Below are 24,802 nucleotides of genomic sequence, written 5' to 3'. Positions count from 1 at the left end.
GACTTTTAAAAACACACTCATTTATTTCAGTTTACAATGATGACACCTCGCCACAGAAGACAACCGAACTGTTATCTATGGCTCAAAGATAAAGACATTAATATCTCTGAGTAAACTATGACATCATTGTGTCCCATTCTTCAGTTGGCCCAAGCATGCTGGTCGTGATGACTGCTTTGACATGTTCTGTCTAACGTACGTGTAGACCTAACAAACCTCAAGTCTTCAAATGCATCATTATCATCATTTGGTATAAAACCTGATGATTAAGACTCTGTCACCAACCCTGAAATGCTTTTTAGTTGATTTGTTATTTAACAGGGCCTGTCAATTTCTCTGTGAAGATCAAACTTTACAGGTGTTTAAAAAAATGTTTCTTGATTCTCAGATTACTAAAAAATACAATTGTGAAAGAACTAAAACAACTTCATTTATAAATTCTTTGTCTTCTGAAACACAGACTGATAGAGTATAATACTTAAAAAAAATTTCTTTTGCAATTGATGGTAGCACAGATATTAAAGACGTGAAACTACATCCAATTGTTGTTACTTAATTTGATATTAAACAGGGAAAGATGTGCACCGCAATACTATCCTTGATGGAACAAAGTGTAAATGCTGGTGAAGGAATTTTCAGTCTCTTGAGTGGTGATCTGATAAGAAAAGGAATTCCCTGGAAAAATTGCATTTGAGTTGCATGTGATAATGCAAATACAATGGTTGGACATATAAAAGGAGTTGCTGCCTTTTTGAAGAAAATTGAATCACACATAAGAATTCGATCTTTTTTGTGCCATCTGCTTCATTTAGCTACACAAAAGGTACAAAAAGCGTAAAATATTTTGATGCCAAGGAATTTGTAATGGATATTTTCTACTTCCTCCAAAAGAGTTCGAAAATACTGAAGTATGTTTGTGCAAGGTGCCTCTCTCTACTCCAATCAATAGGAAGAACACCTGAACTGTAGGAACTTCATGTAATTTTTTTTAATGAGGAAGCTTCATAAAATGTACACAACTCTCACTTATTTAGAGTGCAGCGTATTCTAAATGATCCAATAACTAAGGTGTATCTTCTTTTCTTTCATAACACTCTTTCATTATTTACCAAAGAAAATATATACCTTCAGAAAGAAGAGCAAGTAATTCACGGAGCTCATACCATCCTAAATAACTTTTTTACAAGTTTGATTGTGAGATATAACAATCCTTCTGCAGTGCCTCCTTCTGGTAGTCTGCTGGAGTTGAAATTTCAGAATAATTAATATCGCAAAGGGGATGAAGATATTGTTATTAATGTACACACTAGAAGCTATATTTGGCATATCAAAGCTTGAAAAATCTGTAGTTACAAAATTTTATAAAGATGTCAGGAAATTTTTCATCAACTCACGTAGTTACATCACAGAAAAATTTCCACTACATGATGACTTCTTAAGAGACTTAGAAGTTATAGATATTGGATTTAGGAAAAGAAAATCTTTGTTGTCAGCTATAAAGCTGAATGTACTATTTCCTGATGTTCTGAGATTAGAATGGGAGCTTTCAAGGTACAAGACTGTGACTTTGGGATGGTGAAGGAAAAGACAGCTGGTATTGCTTGGAACAAAATATCTGCTATGTGTGAAGCATTGTGCATTAAAAAGTACCCATCCCTGAGCAAGCTAATTCATGCATTACTGCTTATTCCTCATTGTAATGACGTCTGTGAGAGAGGTTTTAGTATTGTTAGGAAAAACATTCTGAATTTCGCTCTAGTATGAATACAAAAACCTTGCGAGCTTTGATCATCCGTAAAATGAATCATTTACCGTCAGGAAGAACATGTTACCAAAATAGTTTTTCAAAGGTTCAGATTCAGGCGGTAAATAGTGCAACAAGATTATGATGAAGATTGTGTATTATACAAGTAGAGGCAGATCCAGGAAGATGAGGCAGTGGGTGAGAAAGAGTTGTAAATAATTTTGTGACAAATGCTGAAGACAGGCCTCTGATTTAATGATGTAAATATATTTTGTTTATATGTCTTACTTTCCTTTTAATTAATAATTTGAGAGCCATATGTATACCGATTTTGCAGTATTTGTAATTTACAAAAATGTTTCCAAAACACCTTTATGTTTACTAAACTAATTTTTGGCTCTTTCCACTTAACCTGAGTTTTCATTTACAGTTGTCTTAATTGCTAGAAAATCATCTTTATTTAGGGCCAAAAAGTCTCTGAAATACAGTGCTTAAAGGCCTAAAACACAATTCTAATTTTTAATATATTCGCTCCAGGCATAAGCCGGGGTTGACTCTTTGAAAGGGTATGGCCGATTTCCTTCCCCATCTTTGACACAATTTGAGCTTTGGCGCCATCTCTAAATAAATGATCTCGATGTCGGTGAGACATTAAACTCTAAGCTGGTCCTCCCCCCCCCCCCCCTCCCAAATTATTTTCCATGGGAGAGCCCAAAAACCCACACTCCCTTTCATGTTGCTGTGTGATTATTGACAGCCACTTCTCAAGGTTGGCAGCTATGCAGTAATGATGCAAGTCAAGGTCTTAAACCCTTACATCTAACATATACAACTCAGGTGCAGCCAGTCTGCCACCTAGCAGCAGAACAGGTGAAGCTACGATTTTAGCAGACAGTTTATCCATTGGATAGAAATAGCCACAGTTCTATTTTGCCATGTAACAGCACATGCACAATAGAGGACATTACCACTTCCATCGGGCTTTCTGATTGTTATTGTTTCCTCCAGCAGACAAAATAGGTGGGCAGTTGAGGACACTTTAGAATGATGCACACAAAATGCTGCATATTGTTAGTGAGTAATATTTTACAATCACGTCACTGACACATAATAAGTTTCTCTTTATTGGATTGCCATTGAAAGAAACTCTATATCTAATGACAGCTTCTTATTGCAGAAATGGAGTGGAATAGAGAAAGCCTCAAAGTGCTCATAGAGAAATACAGGAAAGTAAGGTGTCTATATGATTCTACAGATATTTTCTTTCCATTACAAGGTACATCTGCAAATATTTAATTCCGAGTTTATACGTTTTAATGTAATGCATAAATAATTTTACTTTCTATAGGGGTATATTTCACGTTAATAGCTGAAAGTAAGACACATGGTGGGTTCAGTTGCATCTTCTGTGTTATTTCAGTATGCCATAAAGGAAAGTATTGATCGAATTGATACAAAAGTGAGAGTGGTTGTGCCAGATGAAACGAACAAGTACTGCAAAATGCGTTTGACGTCTCTATGTCCACTTTATTCCACAGTACTGAAACAGATGAAGGAAACATAGCAGAATGACTCAGGTGTAAGGCATTTTTACAAGAACACATCACTCCAAGGAAACCACTGACAAATATCCCATCCTCTGTCGTATTAATTTTTGTCACCCACTCATCGCACACTTCTGCATTATGTAAAGTAGCTTATCCTGTTGTATGAATGTAGAGTGACATCCACAATTAATTTCTGTTAGTATAAATAAACTTCACAGAATTATGTCATGTGCATCTAGTGCAGAAGTTGTTGACCAATGTGAATTATTTGCTAGTGCTTTCAAATTCTATCCTTTCTCTTTGTGTGTGCTCTTCAAGCTGTTTGTGTATCTGAAGACATTCACATATCAAATGTACAGTAATGGAACCTTTAATGCAGGCACACTGGTAGCAATAAATGAAATTCTCTTAAAACAGCCAAAATGCATGTACAGCAGAGCAGTGTACCTAGGAGAACTTCTTTATGATCTGTCGTAAAGAAGGAGCTACTAGACTTTTTGATAAATCAAGTACATCACTATGTGCACTAGTTTGTCTAGACGCTCCTGTACCAGTTTCAGAACAGATAATATGAATGAGCTTTAATAGGGACTTTTGAGTAATTTATTTTTATGTAATGTGCATCTCCTCCACTGACATATTATACCCAATGATCACTATTGAAACTCATATAATGTAGTTGTTATTAGTAAAAAGTAATACCATCTCTTTGGCGTTTGTGTACACATTTGATTAAATAACGATCGTTTACTGAATTACATGTAGTTTTAGATTTCACCATCAGCATCATCATCAAAAAACATAGCTGGTGAGACTGACAACTCTGAGAATGTCAAGGAGAAAATTCTTATGAAACTGAATGCCATGGAATACAGCATTGATGTAAGTACATAAACACTGTTCCACATACACAGCCGAAGTGGCCTTGCGGTTAAAGGCGCTGCAGTCTAGAACCGCAAGACCGCTACGGTCGCAGGTTCGAATCCTGCCTCGGGCATGGATGTTTGTGATGTCCTTAGGTTAGTTAGGTTTAACTAGTTCTAAGTTCTAGGGGACTAATGACCTCAGCAGTTGAGTCCCATAGTGCTCAGAGCCATTTGAACCAACCACATACACAAATTCCTGTCGTTTTGTTAACAATGAATATGTTCAGACAATAAGAAAGAGAATGAGATTTTCACTCTGCAGCAGAGTGTGTGCTGATATGAAACTTCCTTCTGGAAACATCCCCTAGACTGTGACTAAGCCATGGCTCCACAATATGCTTTCTTTCAGGATTGCTAGTTCTACAAGGTTCGCAGGAGAGCTTCTGTAAACTGTGGAAGGTAGGAGACGAGGTACTGGCAGAAGTAAAGCTGTGAGGACGTGGAGTGAGTAATGCTTGGGTAGCTCAGATGGTAGTGCCCTTGCCCACGAAAGGCAAAGGTCTCGAGTTCGAGTCTCGGTCCAGCACACAGTATTAATCTGCCAGGAAGTTTCAATAAGAAAGAGTTTCAACACTGACATTTCCATATGACTACACATATTTATCGCAGCAAGATAGTGGTTCCAACATTCAAGTTTCATGCATGTTATTTACACAATCAATATTGTACATATATAATTTTATACAGTTTACTGTAGTTGGCACAATCATTTTAATTTTAATGTTATAAAATTTTTATAGTCTGACATTTCATGAATTTCTGTCTCTTTTTCTAATGTTCACAGGGTACATTTACAGTGGGGTGTGTAGATGATGATAGTTCCCTCTCCACCCCTCGGTTATCACGAGAAATATCTAAACTGGGACACTATGCCAATTCAAAGAAGCAGAAGAAAGAGAATGACAATGCCCTGGCAAATAGTACATTGGTAGTGCTGCAGGACATGGAAGAAGCATTGAATAGCAGCAATGAAAATGATAAGTTGGGAAGTTGGGACAGTATGTGTACCTGAGTCGAAGGAAATTAACAATAGAAAAATAAAAGCAGAAACGAAGTGAATCGTCATGAACGCCGTCGTGGGTGCTATTTAAAAAGATATTGAGCAATAATATTGAAATAAAGATTGAAAATTAAATATTGTGCTTCCTTATACACTCCTGGAAATGGAAAAAAGAACACATTGACACCGGTGTGTCAGACCCAGCATACTTGCTCCGGACACTGCGAGAGGGCTGTACAAGCAATGATCACACGCACGGCACAGCGGACACACCAGGAACCGCGGTGTTGGCCGTCGAATGGCGCTAGCTGCGCAGCATTTGTGCACCGCCGCCGTCAGTGTCAGCCAGTTTGCCGTGGCATACGGAGCTCCATCGCAGTCTTTAACACTGGTAGCATGCCACGACAGCGTGGACGTGAACCGTATGTGCAGTTGACGGACTTTGAGCGAGGGCATATAGTGGGCATGCGGGAGGCCGGGTGGACGTACCGCCGAATTGCTCAACACGTGGGGCGTGAGATCTCCACAGTACATCGATGTTGTCGCCAGTGGTCGGCGGAAGGTGCACGTGCCCGTCGACCTGGGACTGGACCGCAGCGACGCACGGATGCACGCCAAGACCGTAGGATCCTACGCAGTGCCGTAGGGGACCGCACCGCCACTTCCCAGCAAATTAGGGACACTGTTGCTCCTGGGGTATCGGCGAGGACCATTCGCAACCGTCTCCATGAAGCTGGGCTACGGTCCCGCACACCGTTAGGCCGTCTTCCGCTCACGCCCCAACATCGTGCAGCCCGCCTCCAGTGGTGTCGCGACAGGCGTGAATGGAGGGACGAATGGAGACGTGTCGTCTTCAGCGATGAGAGTCGCTTCTGTCTTGGTGCCAATGATGGTCGTATGCGTGTTTGGCGCCGTGCAGGTGAGCGCCACAATCAGGACTGCATACGACCAAGGCACACAGGGCCAACACCCGGCATCATGGTGTGGGGAGCGATCTCCTACACTGGCCGTACACCACTGGTGATCGTCGAGGGGACACTGAATAGTGTCATCGAACCCATCGTTCTACCATTCCTAGACCGGCGAGGGAACTTGCTGTTCCAACAGGACAATGCACGTCCGCATGTATCCCGTGCCACCCAACGTGCTCTAGAAGGTGTAAGTCAACTACCCTGGCCAGCAAGATCTCCGGATCTGTCCCCCATTGAGCATGTTTGGGACTGGATGAAGCGTCGTCTCACGCGGTCTGCACGTCCAGCACGAACGCTGGTCCAACTGAGGCGCCAGGTGGAAATGGCATGGCAAGCCGTTCCACAGGACTACATCCAGCATCTCTACGATCGTCTCCATGGGAGAATAGCAGCCTGCATTGCTGCGAAAGGTGGATATACACTGTACTAGTGCCGACATTGTGCATGCTCTGTTGCCTGTGTCTATGTGCCTGTGGTTCTGTCAGTGTGATCATGTGATGTATCTGACCCCAGGAATGTGTCAATAAAGTTTCCCCTTCCTGGGACAATGAATTCACGGTGTTCTTATTTCAATTTCCAGGAGTGTAGTTTCCCACTGCGAAGGTACATACCCTATAGAGTTAAAATATTCATAGAATTTCTCGTGCACTTCTCTGGCATATAACAATGTTCTGTTTCTGCCCTTCTTCTCACCTTGTCACCTTGTCAAGAACCATTCACTATGGTGCACAAGGCTGTGTCTTCAGCATCAGCTCTAGCCAGATAATTTCTACCTGCTTTATCAATTAAATAACTGTGAAATATGCACAAAATGTGGATGATCAGTTTCATTTTTTCCACAGGAAGGAATATGGTACTAAGGAGAATCCTGAATCAATTGGCCCAAATATCAAACATATTTTGAACTACATGCCTCTTCTTGAAAACCTGCAACCGTAGCGATCTCGCGGTTCCAGACGGAAGTGCCTAGAACCGCTCGGCCACAGCGGCCGGCTGTGGTTTATCAATATGGTTTGAAAACTGCTACAGCTTATAAAATTCTTTCGAAATTCGATTCCATTGTGCTTCTGTTGTCGTGGCCTGTTAACAATTTGACCAAAATTAGTGCCTCACTGCCACCAGTAGGCACTGACACTCCAAAAATAACATTAGTTCACCTTCAAGTAACTGTCTTTCAGTATGTTGCAAATTTCATCACAAACTTGCACAACAGCTTTTTAAATGCTTTGTTGTGAAATTCTATGGTTGAAAGCTAGTCTCATAAAGGGTTCTCCAGTTGCCAGGAGTAGAAGAGTGACAACCAGCTTGAAACACAATAGGACATAATGTAGTTTGTCTGTGACGTGATGGTCCAGTCATAAAACACATACATAAAATGTCTGATTTCTATCTCCAGCTAGATGAAATAGCTTCCCTCACACAGTGTCATGTGCGTGAATGCTGTCTGCACCATGGACAGTAGCTTGTCAAAAAATGACACATCCATCCTGACGAAATTTTTAAATTCCAGAAGTTCTTCAGGCCTCAACTCCTTTATTAGCAGGAAGTATATGTCACTGCCTTTACCCCTTCTTTGCAGCCAAGGTCGCACAAATTCCTGTCTCTGGATTTATTTCGCTGTCCTGTCCTTCTAACGCCTGAAGAGGCCACTGTCACAGCAGTTCAGCATAAATAACAGTGTCCTCCATGTCTCATATGGTGTGAAATGAAAGTAAACGTTGATAACAATTTTCTTGTACCAGTATGATATAAAAAAAGAAGACTTTCGAATATGTACACTTAGGTCGCCAGAGCAGAAATAGGCGGAAGGTATATCATGTAATTGGTTGGTGTAAACTAGCCGGAATCACTAGTTCTACACTTGAATGAATGAGGTTCTGGTGCTGTGCCTTGTAAAAGCAAATTCACGCTGATGGTTACAGCACCATTGTGTCAAGGTATTTTAGCACTGTCCATCACATCCCGGCATGTCAAGTTGTGTGATCTCAACTCACATGGTTGCTCTTAAATGTTTTCTCATAGGCACTGAGATCTTCACGAGATGACTGTCAATTGTTTTTATTCGTGAAGTATATATACACAACGCAGTAGCTTATATAGACTCTGACGATCCCACAGCTGCAGCCCGGAATGTAACTAGATCCTCAGCGTTCGCAATTGCTCTCCCCGCCGTAATTATGCAGAAGCTTAGTATGCTATCTGATAATGTGTCTCATATAGTCAAATGGTTTGCAACTTGCAGGGATAGCTTTTATATTAGACAAGGAAGACAAGTGCAAGCCGCGCGGGACTAGCCGAGCGGTCTCAGGTGCTGCAGTCATGGACTGTGCGGCTGGTCCCAGCGGAGGTTCGAGTCCTCCCTCGGGCATGGGTGTGTGTGTTCGTCTTTAGGATAATTTAGGTTAAGTACTGTGTAAGCTTAGGGACTGATTACCTTAGCAGTTAAGTCCCATAAGATTTCACACACATTTGACAAGTGCAAAACAATGCAACAAAAGAGTGTGGGTCTGGAAAACGTCATTATGTCGCACAGAAATCGTATTCCATGCACTATCATACAAAGAGCTCGACAAAGAAGAATCTGCATTTTATAAAAATCTTAGAAAGTCAAAGAAGCAGTTTTTTTTCATTTGTTACTTCAAATTACACCCAGGATCACGAAAAGAAACGCAGTGTTAAGAGTTGCCATCGAATCCTGGGAAAAACTGGTTTATTTAGGGTTAAGTTTAGTTGCCAGTTCAGTGCAAATTTTTGTGCAATATTCGTATCTCCCTCAGTACCTTTTCCTTCAAGATTTATAGGTTTTCTGTATATCTTGATGCTTGAAAAACTGTTTCACATGCAATCAAGGGAACTACTTGAAAATAAATAAGCCTGCCACAAACACATATGTAAACAAACAACTTCACTTGATGTATACTTCACAAAAAAAAAGCATTTTGCTACAGTTGCAGTGTCTGAAGGTTTCAGTCTATTTCTTTACAAAACATTACATGTGCCTGACAACATACAAATAAATTACAATTACTAATGAATGTGATTCTACTCACAGTACTTTTTTCACTTCACGTTGCAGCCATTTTGTAATCCCATTCACTGTAAAATATTAAATATGATACCGATATGTATAAAAATTCATTTTACAAATGTAGTAGACGGCAAGTAATTTAGTACACGTAGGTCATACTGTTCATACTGCTGCCTCACTGCCGTAGTTAATCTTTGGTCATTTATTATGAAATTATAAATTTTTACACAAGAAATAATGAAACAAAACAATTTATAACAAATAACAAAAATAACAGACAACTGATATCGATGATGACAAAATGGAATATGAAGATCTGCACATAACCGTATTTCGAGGGAAAATGAGATTGGAGATCAAGTGATCAGCAACGGACAGGTAGTGTCAGCCATCAAAATTTTCTTCTGATGAAATGTTGACAAGTGCCGTTTCGTCGGCCTTGGGTGCCGTGATGTCACGGAGTGAGTCTTATATCACATTGTACCAAAGTTTAATATATACAGTCGCGACACTCGCTGCTGTGAAAGTTGTTACCATTTGACAGTTCAAGTGACACTAGCTCCCCTAGCGGCCAGAAAGCTCGCCTTCCTCTGACGGCAGATGCGACGTAAAAATAATGTTTGTTTTTAATTCGTTTTGTACGTAATTTACAAAATAGTTAGTATATTTTTGTGTCACAAGTGTTAGGAAAACAGCGAGAGACATAAATGATCGTGAAATATAAGTAAACAGAGCATGAACTACTGAATGAAATGACATAAGCTGTAACATATTCTTGAAGAAATAATTAAGAAGTAGCATACAATCTCACTTATTCCACTGACAGTAAGAGAGTACACACTGTATCTCCCACATATGAAGTATATAGATTCTCTTCCTTGTGTAAAAATGAAGTGACACATCACTTTTCATTACGTTCTGCTTTGCAGGAAGCCCACTTCCAAAAATATAATTTCCATCTTATTCTTTCTACATCAGGTTATCTCAATAAAAAGCATGACTGTTTTAAAACTTTATTATATCCCATTGATACATTTAACGAAAATAAAATTAAATGAATGAGTCAGTCCTAACACTTTAGCAACCCAAATGAGTCAGCTTCATCACTTTTCTATTTCTTCTCTTGCTCCTATAGACTAAGTCTTGATTCCTGAATTTAATAATGTAAAAGAGCCTCACTTTCTCAAACAGTCTCATTAACAGCAGCTTGGTTTCAGCACAGCACCCAGGTGGAAAATTGGGGATGTCCATCAACATGTTCACAAAGAAAGCATCAGAATTACTTATGTGAGCATATTCATCGAAAATAGAAGTCATCTTAGTCTCACAATGAGTTAATAATTCTTTGACATCTTCCGTACAAATAAATAGGCTTCCAAAGTTGCCTTCATAACTTTTAAAATGACAATAAACTTTGTCATTTGCATCTAAGTGTTGGCTGCCATCTACAAGTACTGTCCTACATTTATGTCAGCCATGAACTGTAAGCAGTTTCTTTAATACATAACCAAAAACGTATCTCACACAGTTTGCCTCTCCAAGGTCTGTTTGGACTTCCACATTTGGTAGTCTGATCACCGAACTCGTGTCACTGATGTCCAACAGTGGTGAAACAAGTAATTTGGGCGCTGCTTTCATATCCACTATTGTCTGACCCCCAGTTGATCTTTTCACAATTGGAGGTAGCTACACTGTGTGTGTTCATTAATTTGCTTAAAGCACAATTATTGAATGCAGCACAAAACTGTCGTGGTGATGGGTTGCTACAAAAACCACCTTTATGCCTTATGACTGGGAAAACGTTTTCCAGTGGATCTTGATTAATTTTGCGTGTTAATAAATACAACTTGGTTCCATCCAAATCATCATCAACAAACATGTTCAAAGCGCTTGTGTTACCCAGAAGTCCTTTAACACACGTAGTCCTAGATGAAAAATCTTTCCCATCAACATCTACAAATTTCCATGACTGTATCCATGGCTTCAGAGTCTTTAATATTTCCAAATGTCTTGAGGCACTTGTAATGCAGTTCCTTAAGGATACAGCCCCTTTAACACTATATGCATTAAATATGTCGAAAATATCTTTTACGTTTTGGCAAAAATCTGCAGTAGCAGTAGCAGATGATGATATAGTGTCACAAGTAACAAGTCTCTCAATGCCTGCTGCTACTGTATGACTCAACACACGAATTGCAGTGTTTACCTTAATTTTCGAAAATGCTGACAGTTGGACAGCTCTTTTAGTGAGCTTGGGGGCCAACTTAAACTTCCTTTCACAATCACTCGAGTACAACTGACAAATGTCCTTCCATGAAGCAGTGCCAATCCATCCTTCATCTGTTGTGTGGAGAATGTTATACCTGAATAAATTATTACATATGCTTTTTATCAAGTGTGGGGTGTCATAAAAAAAGTAGATCTTAAAGCCTTCATGTACTAAGCATGGATTAACTGGTGTGATACCCAGTCTGTGCCTCCACTCCACAAAATTCGAGCCTTGGTCAGTCACTCATGTTTTTACAACCAAACCAATCTCTGTGAGTTTTTTGACAACTTCAAGAAATATGCGAATCAGATGTGTGGCTCCTACTGGCTCCTAATGGCTGTTTAAAATTTGAGAAGACGCCGTTAATCATTATAACTAATGCAGTATTGGCAACCACAGATGTACATATGAAACCTATGTCTTCAAATCCAATAACACGATCCATAGAGCCGTCATATATCAAATTTTCCATTAGTGACATCTCGTCCATAGACAAATTAACAATTATATCAGTTTCTGGTAACTGTTGCAATTTCTGCTTTAAAAGATGAAATATATTATTATTTATCCCACAATTTAATTGTATATCTTCTACATACCTTTGTAAGGTACGTACTGATGGAAGGCTAAAACAGTGTGATAAAAAACTGTACGCCTGAGTACTATAATACAACAAATTAAATGCAAATAATTTAGTTTCATCTTTCCATCTCGCACCACGTTTTCCATTCAATGGTATACTGATTTAGTTTATCAATAAATCGAGAGCATCTTTTTTCAAATACTTGGAACCAATACTTTTTAAAATGAGCTTGTCCTTTTGTACTTGTGTCCTGTGACGTTGTGGTTGCAGTTTATTCTAATGATGGGCACTTTTCTTGTCACGTAGTAATTTTGCACGAAGTCTAATGATTTGCACGTTTTTACATTTCACACGATTTTCCAACACGCGACTAATTTCACTTAATCTAAGCATTTCATCTTCAAAAGATGTCTGTGTTGCAGATTCCGTTGTTAATGATTTTATATATGTCTCTCGTGTAGGAACACTTGTGGTAGCAGTTTCTTCTGTGTCGGGAGACACTTTTATTGTTTTTGCAGTAACACTTTCACGTTTGTATGGCAATTTTCTCTTCATCGTCACTAGTTGTGGCTTCTTCGGCACGTCAAATAACGTAGGAAGTGCATTCCATACCAATGTCTTCTTTTACGCACTCAAGAACTGGCTTGACTTGAAATGTAACGCACAAAACTTCACGTTATTGTGCAAATAAAGGACATCTTTTTGCAGCAGGTCCTGTCTCCTACTATTTATTAACCATTTCTTGCTCCTAAAAAAGGAAACCATTTCAGTAATTCAATACAGTTTAGAAAAAAATCGTAAATAAAGAGCGCTCTAAGGGTCCTTTGGAAACCTGAAGAATGACAAATGTGGTGTCTTCTTCCTATTATTACTGCAATTGACTGCGCTACATACGCTGCCTTTCGTAAAACCCATGTTAAAAATGAATATAAACGATACATCTACATCTACATCTATACTCCGCGAGCCACCTTACGGTGTGTGGCGGAGGGTACTTATTGTAGCACTATCTGATCCCCCCTTCCCTGTTCCATTCACGAATTGTGCGTGGGAAGAACGACTGCTTGTAAGTCTCCGTATTTGCTCTAATTTCTCGGATATTTTCGTTGTGATCATTACGCGAGATATATGTGGGCGGTAGTAATATGTTGCCCATCTCTTCCCGGAATGTGCTCTCTCGTAATTTCGATAATAAACCTCTCCGTATTGCGTAACGCCTTTCTTGAAGTGTCCGCCACTGGAGCTTGTTCAGCATCTCCGTAACGCTCTCGCGCTGACTAAATGTCCCCATGACGAATCGCGCTGCTTTTCGCTGGATCATGTCTATCTCTTCTATTAATCCAACCTGGTAAGGGTCCCATACTGATGAGCAATACTCAAGAATCGGACGAACAAGCGTTTTGTAAGCTACTTCTTTCGTCGATGAGTCACATTTTCTTAGAATTCTTCCTATGAATCTCAACCTGGCGCCTGCTTTTCCCACTATTTGTTTTATGTGATCATTCCACTTCAGATCGCTCCGGATAGTAACTCCTAAGTATTTTACGGTCGTTACCGCTTCCAATGATTTACCACCTATTTACCTACTATACTGTTTACATTTACTGAATACTGTATTCAGCAGCGTGGCTTCTCCACCACTCAGGGCGCTGTTTTCGCGGCGTATAACAAAAATCAGCGAGAGTGTCCCGACTGTATATATTAGACTGTGACTATGCTCTGTTCATCACAAGCATAAACATGATGTAAACATTACGCTATGTGTTCTTCCACGTTTGCTTGAATTCCATTGGATTTCATTTCACGTGGAGTGAAAGCGAAGCTGTGAGCAGTACAGTCAAGTACGATCATAAGGGTACATTTTATGCTGTGTTACACAGACATAGACTGAGAGATAGTGCAGGATAACAGCTGTACCGACGCATTAAACTTGGGCAGCACTGGCCAGCCAGCGGTCCAACTAATCCACAATGATGTTAGCAGTTGCAGCTCAGACATAAAGAGATACAAGCAAAGAAACAATATAGCTTCGAATGTCATTTATTTTTTAAAGAGAGTGAAATAAAATTCGGCAAAACTCCAGCACTACAGCACTACCGCGCACTTCCTAGGTGACCAGATGGAATGCGTAAAATGCTCTTGTTCCCACCTGACATAGTATGAAAATTCCTAACGTAAACACAAAATAATTTTCTGAACGAGCTATGTGTGATGCAAAAGCATACCTCAGGGATTTCACCGTACTGTTGAATACTGAAGCCACTTAAGGTATTATTACAATCAGTCGTTGTATACCCCGCCAGAGTTCGACAGTTACAAGTAAAAAATCTGGATGCGTTAGTTCCAGTACGTCTGGCAGCTTAACAGTCTCGTTATTTCTGGGGCTAGACCTCTTAAACTGGCTCCAGGTCAGGTTTGTTGGGTTAATATTGCAATGGTACATTGGAAAATGTAAAAACACAGCACTTGTATGGTGTGCTTGATGCTGCGAAAATGATTTTCATGTTTCTACGATACTTATATAGATCTGTGGTATAAAACGATGAATATAGTCCAAATAAAGAGTATTTGGTTTTTCATTTTTGCCTTAAAAATTAAATTGTTATGTTTTCTTAATTTAAGCAACCTTTATAAACAGTCTTTCATAAAATATCGATAATTAAGAGTCTGTATTTGAAATGAAAACAGGACTTTCGCGTGCAGTATGTAATCGGAAACAAGAAGATCTGCATTATTCATAAAAATGATAAATTTTGTAATTAAGGGATGTAGGTATTTCAAATTGAACAAAAGAAGATGACTCGTGGGAGACTTGAAGCAGCTAACCATGACCTGCAGTAAATTATCAGTCTGTTGCACTGCCGATTAAGCTATCCATTCACTGTCCGCTAATATCAAAACTGTACCTAATATGGACCTTAAAACTTCAAAGCCGATTATTTCTGTAAATTTATGAGAAACATTAAGGACTAGCTATATCACGGCACTTTTTAACCGTGTTCCACACGCGTGTTTCACTACGGCGCAGGAAACAGCCTCAGCCATTTTCACACTGCGTGTTAACAGCGGGACAATTAGAGCACAACAGTGCGGAGGCTGTGACTGTACACGATTTTTGAAACAAAAACTACTTAACTAAAGTGTGGTAAAGACAAACGTTAATGGCTAGTAACAGATTTGAATATCTTAAAGTTTCATTCAACGTAATTTAATATATCTAATACATAAGTAGGACCTACTTCCATGAGTGTAACAACACCAATGTAGGTGTGCTACGGCTTCTGACCAATTATAGCGTTTGTGTTTGTTCACATCATATTTATTCTTATGATGAACGGAATATAGTTAAGTCACGCATGACGTCATTATGTCGTGTAGACGCTGTTTCGAGCCGTTCGCCTCGCGATTAGAAGCGTCATCTGAGGGATTGTGCGGCCCATCCTGCCGGCGGTTCGAGTCCTACCTCGGGCGCGCGCGTGTGTGTGTGTGTGTGTGTGTGTGTGTGTGTGTGTGTGTGTGTGTGTGTGTGTTTAAGTTAGTTTAAGTAGTGTGTAAGTCTGGGACCGATGACCTCAGTCAGCACTTTGGTCCCTTAGGAATTCACACACATTTGAACAAATTTTTCGCTGTTTCGAAGACGTCAGAAGCTGTGTATCGATTTTCGTGGTCGTTTGAGACGCGAAACTGCGTTGGCCATTTTTGCAGTCGAATTAAAGGAGCAGTCATATCCTCAACTGGTGTATTCACTGCAGTTTTGGAAGCTACTGATGTCTTTATTTTCTCCGAAAATATGAATCTGCAAACTTTGGGGGAAAAAAGGAGCTCACAATAAGCTTTATAAACAATATATTTGGGAACAACAAAATCAATGTCACAGAGGCTCAGTCAGTTAAACACAGTCTGTGGTGACAGGGATACTGTGTTTGAAACTTCCAAGGGTCCTTTATTATTCTTTTTAATGGGAAAATTGCCGCCACGTAGCAGCGTTATATGGAGTCCATGTTAAAATTGAAGAACAGGGTGATTACAATCAAAGCTAAACTTTCAAAAAGCTTTAGAAATAACACCACTGGTCAGAATGGCGTCAAATTACAACAGAATATTATTGGAGGAGGAGGAAAGCGTATGGCAGAAGAAAAAAAATAGTATGAAAATAGAAATAGTATGAAAATAGATTATTAAGGATTGTTGTATCCGACCTCCAAATACACTTTCGAGAATTTCTGTCTTCATCAAAACTAGACATGATTGTATTAATGGGATTTTCACGATCGTTCTTTAAATAAAAATATGGCATTTCAGTCTCTGATCGGTATTTTTTATTTTCAGTGACCGGTTCCAGGCTAGCTGCCCATCTTCAGATCATATATTGTAGTTACAGAGTAACTTGTGCGTGCAGAACTATCGGTTCACTGTCATAACTATGACATAACTTCTGTACTGACAAGTTACTCTGTAACTACAATACAGTACAGAACTATCGCTTCACTGTCATAACTATAACAATGAACCGATAGTTCTGTACTGACAAGTTGCATATCTATGACAGTGAACCGATAGTTCTGTACTGACAAGCTACTCTGTAATTGCAATATATGATCTGAAGATGGGCAGCTAGCCTGAAACCGGTCATTGAAAATAAAAAAATAGCGATCAAAGACTGAAATGCCATATTTTTAATTTCCGTCCTACCAGGGTGATCGACTGGTAACAATCTGACTTTTTTGGCGTGAGACATAAGGGAAATCATTAGTCACAACTAATGCTAAATTTAACATACCATTTCGATTCTGTGTACATTATAGGTGAAGCATTTTTGCTGAAAATAGGTGACCAAACCGCTTGTTTCTAAAATACCAGTTTCAAGTGACTGTACTAAGCTGACAATATTTTCAAATAGTTCTTTATATCAGTAAAACGCAGTGTTTTGTTACTAGTACTCATTTGACACTTACTTTCATCACATGCTAAATTTGAAGTAGTACTTTCATTGCACTTTCCAAATCATAATGAATAGTTGATTGAACAATTCTATTTTCGAGTAAAATGGGATGAAGAGATTAAACTACCTGGAAAAATAATCTCTGGCATGCTATGCCCTCTGCATCTATGTTTCAAATGTCAGGGCAGACAACTTTCTTACATACATTGTAATTAGTCAAGCCCTAAGCTTTTATCATTGTGATTAATAATGTTAACAACACTTTGCATTTTACTGATATGATTTGTGTAACTGGTCGCTAACATGGAGGATATACTTTGGTTTTGGAAATTTCAGTCTTTAATTTTAATAATTGGGTCATTTCTGAAGGTAATTCCCCACTTGCGTCAAGTTTAACGTGGACTCTGTAGCACCCTACTACTCGGTGGAAATTTTCGCATTAAAAAAATAATAAAATTAGACCTTTGGTAGTTTTGCACACAGGGCCTCTGTCACCCCTGAACTATGTTGACCTGATGAGCCATTAGGACATTGATGCCGGAGCTACCAAATTTATCACTTGAGATAATGAGGTACTCCAATCTGTCTGCAAAAATGGCTACCACAGTTTAGCATCTCGAACAATAACAAAAGCCGATATGCAGCCGCACTCGTCTTCAGTACAGCATGTACACCTCGTAATGAAGTTTCGTGTGATTTTATCAGTGTGTAATCAGACTCACTCAACGTGACGTGACTAAATTCCAGGATTTAAATTTGCACATAAAATTCCACCTGATAGATACAACAAGAAAGTCTGTCAAATTGACATTCATTGCTGGGAACTACATTTTTCTTATCACCACTAAGAATACATTCGATTTTAACAGACACATTAAGTATTTCATTGAAGAAACAGACAGATCCCCCCCATCACAACTTTCCTAAGTCCTTCCTCTGAATGATACTCTTGTTCGATAGCAGAACTGTGATCACTGGCTAATGTAAAATCGTCGACTTTTTCTTTTATTTCTTGATCTATCTCACTGACACCTTCCTCCACAGATAGATTAACCTAGAATACTGCGCCTTGGTTCTTCCAAAAGCGATAGTAATAAGCACGTCGGCTGCAGTGTCATTTAGGGTAGTGAGTCGGACATGGGGAGGGTGTAGGGCGGGTGGAATATGCAGCGGCAGGGGCATTGCAGGGCGGCCGCCGACTCCTTGCGCTGTGGCGCGCCGGTGCGGGTGGCGGCCTGGCTGGGCTGCTGGTGCCTCCATGTAGAGCTGCTAACAATTTCATCCAACTCGGGAAAGTTAAAAATGACACATTCGTGCCAACGCATTTTGAGTTATAAGGTACCGTACTGAAGAAAACTGATGCGTAATCACGAAGTGCGGTCTAAGACACTCCAGCACCTATCAAGAACACGTGTCAGTAATAAAGACAGAAGGCGATAACACAACCAACAACGAAACATCGTAGGCCTGGCAATTTAAGGAGGGTAGGGGGAGTATAGAAGCATTCCACCACATGGCCTTAGAGAGAGAGAGAGAGAGAGAGAGAGAGAGAGAGAGAGAGAGAGAGAGAGAGAGAGAGAGAGAGGGGTCGAAAATTTTCGCGCCATATGAGAGACTACCTCGTGAGTTAACAGTTTAAAATGATTTACACGAAAACAAAACATTGGACAGCTTTAAAAGATAGGACAGCATGATCAGTATGCACTCAACATCAAACAAGTTTTTGAGACCAGTAAATTTAAGAGACAGTAGTAACTTAATATTATGTATTACATGTAATATGCACCGAATGGTTTGTAATATAATTACAAAGTCGCTTAATTCAGAAAAATTTCAGTGGAAGTTTCTCAACATATACTGCAGGAGGCAGTAGTGTGCCTATTCTGAAGAAGAAAAAGAGAATATTTACTTTTCATATGCCATTTTAGTAAATTTCTTGATGTCTAAATCCATTTGCAACTACTGAGAACAAAGTCTCTAAAAATAGGAAACGCAAAGAAAAGGTGAAATGTGATTTTTTTCTTTATTGTTATTTCAATTCCCCACAACAGGGACGGGCTGGCAGCGGATAAAAAGCCGCTCTTCAGGCAAAGGTTACGTAAACTACATGTAAAGGTGATTAAAGTATATAAAAAGTGACAGTAACAGATGATTTTGTAAAAAAATATAGGTAGATGATATTTACGAGTTTTACATAAAAACAAGTAACAATAAACAAGGATTTTGTAAAGTACACAAAGATTGAAAATATTGATGATTTTTAGAACTCATTTGACGAGTTTATATTACAGTTAAAATACCGGTATAGTATCTGATGAACGGGAATGATGCCACAGTGTAATGGTGATGCTAGGTGATACATTAAAAAATTGTCATGATGAAGGTGCAATGGTGACAATGACTATGGGTCTCTGTAGAACTGCAAGTAGTGACTAGAACTCAGCAAGTTGGACGAAGGAGTAAGGAGAAAATGGTAGTTTGGTGTGATTAGATATGGAAAGAGGTGTATATTCCAGGATGGATTTCATTGTTGGGGAGTGGAAGTTGGTTAAAATTCTGGCAGGGGAGCATGCATAAGGCATCGAGGTGCATGGTAGGTGGAATATCAATGTACTTTTGCATCAGGCTACCTGTGTTGGTTATTAGCGGGAGGGAGATTGGGTGGTGAGACTGAGTTTTGTGGTTAATGTATTGGATCAGAAAGTGCTCTAGTAAGAGAAGAAAGTGTGGGAAGTGGATGAATAGGTACAGGATGCGAGGTGACAGAGGTAGGCGGATGTGGAAGGCGAGAGGGAGTGCATGTTTTTCCTGGATGTCAAGGGACTTATAGAATTCAGGTGAGACAGAGATCCAGGCAACATTAGCATAGGTGAGAATGAGGCAGATGAGGGATTTATAGATGAGGATAATGCTAGAATGATGTAGATCTCAGGTGCGGCCTGTTATTAGTTTAATTCGATTTTGGGCTTTGTGTTGCATGGTAAGCAGATGTGCGTTCCACGTTAGTTTACTGACAAGAGTTAGTCCTAAAGACTTTACTGTGGTAGTCAGAGGATGAGTTGGTTGTAATGGAGAGGTGGAAACCTGGACAACTGGAGTGCCGAGTAGCGCAACCAAAGATGGTGGCTTGGTTTTTCCTGTGGATTTTTTTTTTTTTTTTTTAAGTTTCCACATATTACACCATTCGACTAGGAGATTCAGGTAGTGTTGGAGGGAGGCATGGGACAGGTGAAGGGCGTTGTGAATGGCTAGGTAGGCGGTGTCATAAGTGTATTACAGTAGATACATTTGGAGTGGTGGTTTCGCATTGTCTGCAGCATACAAGATGTAAAGAAGGGGCGGAAGGAGAGAACCTTGAGGCACTCCTGCAATGGAGTGAAAGGTGCGGGAGCAGACGTGATTAATTGTGATATATGTAAGATGGTGATAAAGGAAGGAAGCTATAAGGTGGACAGAGTTAACTGGGAGTGTATAGATTTGTAACTACTTGACGAGCAGTCCTAAATGACACACCCAGTGGAAGGCTTTCTGGATGTCAAGGGAGACAAATATGGCGCACCTCTGTTTATTCTGTTGATAGGAGATTCGGTGGGTAAGGTAAAGAGGCTGGTTGTTGATAGAATAGTTGGGACAAAAGCCACATCAGGTATTGGGAATGGGTAGGTGGGTTGAAAGGTGATGAAGGATTCATTGGGTAAGAACGATGTCAAAGATTTTGCTGAAGACACATGAGGCTGACAGGTCGATCTGATGAGGTCTGTGAGAGTGGTATAGCAGGTTACAGGAAGAGGAGGACTTTTGAAATTTTGACTGATTCGTATTCAATATCGAAAAGGATGGATTCCTTGAGGTGGTGGTAGGTAATTGTATCATGACCGGGCACAATGTTTCGTTTTTTAGCAAGTGTTTGTGTAACGTTGTCAGCTGTTATTGATGTGTTGTCTGCCCTGATAGCTGAATGGTCAGCGTGACAGACTGCTGTCCTAAGGGGCCCGGGTTCGATTCCCGGCTGAGTGGGGGATTTTCTCCGCTCAGGAGCTGGGTGTTGTGTTGTCTTCATCATCAATTCATCCCCATCTGGCGCACAGGTCGCCCAATGTGGTGTCGAATGTAATAAGACCTGCACCAAGGCGGCTGGACCTGCCCCGTAAGGGGCCTCCTGGCCAATGACGCCAAACACTCATTTCCATTTGCATTGATGTGTTTAGTCCTGTTTGTGGAGTGCTGTGTAAGAACTGGAAGTTTGATGCGAGAGGTAGGACAATTGTCTTGGTACGTTCATATGCATAAGGGACCATCGTGTAATCAAAGTTTGGACTTTGTAGGATGGTGAATATGCCTTCCAGGTAGGATGCAAAGAGGCTGGCTTTGATGAGGTTGTCTGGAAGTGATCTGTTCTATGTAGGATGGAATGCGTTGGAATGGGGTTGTTTCTGCAGAGCCTTTGGAATGCTTTCCAACACTTCATAAAGTTTATAAGTGTTTCATTTAATTTAGGGCATGTTGTGCCAGTTGACGTCATTTGGCTCATAAGCAACAATTAACATGTCGCTGGAGTTGTCAGTAGTGTGTGAGCATGTCCCAGTCATGAGTTTGTAGGAATTGTATATATGCATGATGGGATTCTTGGAGCAGGGCAAGATCACATGGAGGAAGAGTAGGACAATCATAGTAGAGAGTTCAAAGTGAGATATGGTGGGAAATAACATCAGAGAGCCTCGCTTTGGATGTCTTTAGGCTTCTGGATGTTGGAATCATGGCTTTCGATTATGATATGAATTTGAGCACAGTATAAATTCCAGTATCCATGGGAATAATCCTGGATATGTCAGGATGGATGATTAGGAGTGGTGCAGGCTGGGTTTGGTACACAGTATAAGATTTGGAGGAGGACAGGTAAGTGATCACTCCCAGTTGTATGTACAGTTTGTACTGTGGTGCGCCTCAAGAGGTTGGGAGAGAAACTGTGTGGGTAGTATCTGTGTCAGGACGTGTGGATAGGGATATGGACATCATGGCCATTGAGGATGTTGATAAACTGACGCCACTGCTGTTTTTTGGCGACTGTGGGAAATGAAGGTTAAGGTCGGGTGTAATTATATATGCGATAAGGTTGTCTACATGTGTCTCTAAATTGTATGGGGTGGGATAGTTATAGCAGATGTAGATAGTGGCAAGAGTTAATGTGAGTTTTGGGAAAAAGGTGGTGAGGATGAGGTGCTCAGTTGGACGATTAAAGGGGTGGTTGGGGAGTAGAGGGGATATTTTGGAGATGGGTGATGGCTAGTCTGGCATAGGCAATAGGATTGCGATTATCAGTGTGACATAGGATGTAAGGAGACATGCACATAGAATGGTAGGGTTGGAGAAAGGTTTCATTGCGGAGAAGGTCATGGATTTTGTTTTGGAGGGTATGGATAAGATGTTTATTGGAGTAGAGGCAACGGATATTTTGATATGGGATGTTATACGTGTGCTGCGCCACTTTCTGTAAAACAAGTAGTAATTTGGGTGGAGGGGGGGGGGGGGGGGGTAGGTTAGACTAGTGTTTCGAGACAATCAAAAATGAAATGGGCTCGATTTCAGGAATTTTTGACGTAGGTATTGAGATAGAAGATGGTGCAGGTCACAAGGGTTATTTTTTGTAAGATGTACAATCATTCAAAAGGATGTCTATTTTGCGGGATTAATGTTATGAAGTGCATTATATCTGCAATGGTGGGTGGAAGATGGAGGGACTTGTTTGAGTAGAGTGGCTGATTAACTGAGCATATGGGGATGGTGAATTCAGGCTTTTGGGGAGATGATTTGCATTTGCTTTTGTGAGAGTAGGTAGGGGGTGAGGTTGGTCGCAGGCACTGCAGGTAGGTGGGGAGTTTACGTTTAGGCTTTGCTTGTGAATGTGGTTTTGGTTGCAGAGAGGACAGGTGTGTGAATTCCTGCAATGTTCTGTCAGGTGGTTATTGTATTGAAGGCATCACTGACATCTATAGGCTTGTGTAGTGGATGGAGATGTTTCTACAGGATGTTTCCTGAAGTAAATCAAGGCCCCATGGTTGGTAAGTATGTCAGTGGTATTGGGTGTTTATGAGAATTCTTGTACTAAGAAGCGAGGTCCATTATAACTTTGAATGTGGAGTGCCTTGTGCACATCTATTCCCCGTTGCGAGTTGAGTTCACTTTCGATATCTTTGCCTGTGTACTCTTAGGTAACTTTATTGATCACTGCTGTAAATATTGGGGGTTGGCATGGAGGTTGGTGTTGTTTAGGTGGAGAATGTGTAGTGGTAGCTTTCGCTCTAAAATGGGATAATTTCGGGGAGGAATGAATGGGAATGAGGATCACTAGTTTTAATGGTGATGGAATCTCTCCTAGGAGTGAATTGCTGGATTTGCATTCCTGGTACATAGCATGAGACATTAGTTAAGAGTGTCTTTGGATTTAGAAATCTGGGTCCACCTGCTGAGTAAAAACGAAGATGATCACTAGTATTCGGCCTTTTGTTGGTTTTAGAGATAGTTTTTAGTTGGATGTGGAAGGAAGGTTGTGGGATGACAGGGTATGGAATGTTTCCCTACTGGTATCAGTGTACACATTGTAGCTGGTGTTGTGGCTGCCGTTGTTGGGGCTGCTCCTGGTGATGGTGTAGCTGCTGCTGTGGCTGATGGTGCTGCTGACGATGCTGTGGCTGGTGCTGGGAGAGCTGGCAGTAACAGTAAGGGTGCTGTGTCCCGGGTGGTTGGCAGCACTGTTGGTTGTGCTGGAGTGCTGTTAGAATAACCTGCAGGCAGTCTACAGGTAGTTGTTGCCCACGTTGTTGTCCAGGCATCAGGTGGTGTTATGTAGATTGTGGCTGTATTTGTTGTGACAGCAGTTCCAGGTGATGTCCTTATTCTGAAGCCTCGGTCACCATGTAGAAATCCGGAGATGGAGGTAGAGTCAATCTGTAACAGAATCAGCTTACCTCTCCGTGATGATTTCGTGAACACTGCTGGCAATGGGTATCAGTCTGATGTGATAACAGAGTGCTTTTAGCTAATAGATTCAAAGTCTAGAAGAAATACTAACAAAGAGATAGAGGGGCTGGCCAGTACTTACCTCAGCTCAGTACAGCCGATAGATTCACAAAACAGAACAGAAAATTTACATTCCTAGCTTTCGGAACTTTGTTCCTTCATCAGGGAGGAGAGATGGGAAAAAAGGGGAAGAAGGGAAAGTGGATTCAGTTACTCACAACCCAGGTTATGAAGCAACAGGGAAAGGTAAACAGAGAGGGTAGCAAGGATGAAGGCATGGTTGTCAGAGGGAAGCCAAAGATATTCTAATGTTAAGTACTGTGCCAGCTTCAAACCAAAGAGGATGCATACAGAAGTAAAGAGGTATATGGTATAAAGATGAACACAACTATGTAGGATGAAAAGAAGTGTGAAAGGCTAAAGAGGAGAGGGAAAAAGGAGAAGACTGAAGAGTAAATGGGAGTGAGGTTGGTTAACGTAGGTTCAGTCCAGGGGGATGGTGGGATGAAAGGATGTGTTGGAGTGCAAGTTCCCATCTCCGCAGTTCCGAGGTACTGGTGTTGGGTGCGAGAAGCCAAATGGCCCGTATGTTGTAGCCGGTTCCTAGGTCCCTAGAATTATGCTGGACGGCATGCTCTGCTACTGGGTATTGGACATCTCCTAGGCAGACAGTTCGTCTGTGCCCGTTCATGCGCTCAGCCACTTTAGCTGTCATCATACCAATGTAAAAGGCTGTGCAGTGCAGGCATGTCAGCTGATAAATGACATGTGTTGT

General features: G+C 40.6%; 1 protein-coding gene across 1 annotated transcript; it reads left to right on the top strand.

Annotated features, from left to right (window-relative positions):
- Window positions 1–152: 152 nt before the first annotated feature.
- Window positions 153–23,791, top strand: LOC126413129 (uncharacterized). The gene is made up of 4 exons (XM_050083021.1): window positions 153–250; window positions 4,063–4,173; window positions 5,002–5,215; window positions 23,613–23,791. The coding sequence occupies exons 1-4, from the start codon at window positions 230–232 to the stop codon at window positions 23,789–23,791; spliced, it is 525 nt and encodes a 174-aa protein (XP_049938978.1). The 5' UTR covers window positions 153–229.
- The last annotated feature ends 1,011 nt before the right edge of the window (window positions 23,792–24,802 follow it).

This window comes from Schistocerca serialis, chromosome 7 (genome assembly GCF_023864345.2).
Source record: "Schistocerca serialis cubense isolate TAMUIC-IGC-003099 chromosome 7, iqSchSeri2.2, whole genome shotgun sequence".
Taxonomy (NCBI): Eukaryota; Metazoa; Arthropoda; class Insecta; order Orthoptera; family Acrididae; genus Schistocerca; species Schistocerca serialis.
Note: the sequence above shows the minus strand (reverse complement) of the source record. Positions and strands in the feature narration are given on the sequence as shown.

Coding starts and splice junctions, on each gene's coding strand:
- LOC126413129 (XM_050083021.1), top strand. CDS start 230: ATGCATCATTATCATCATTTG. Junction 251..4,062: donor TGCATCATTATCATCATTTG/GTATAAAACCTG, acceptor ATGTAGTTTTAG/ATTTCACCATCAGCATCATC. Junction 4,174..5,001: donor CCATGGAATACAGCATTGAT/GTAAGTACATAA, acceptor TAATGTTCACAG/GGTACATTTACAGTGGGGTG.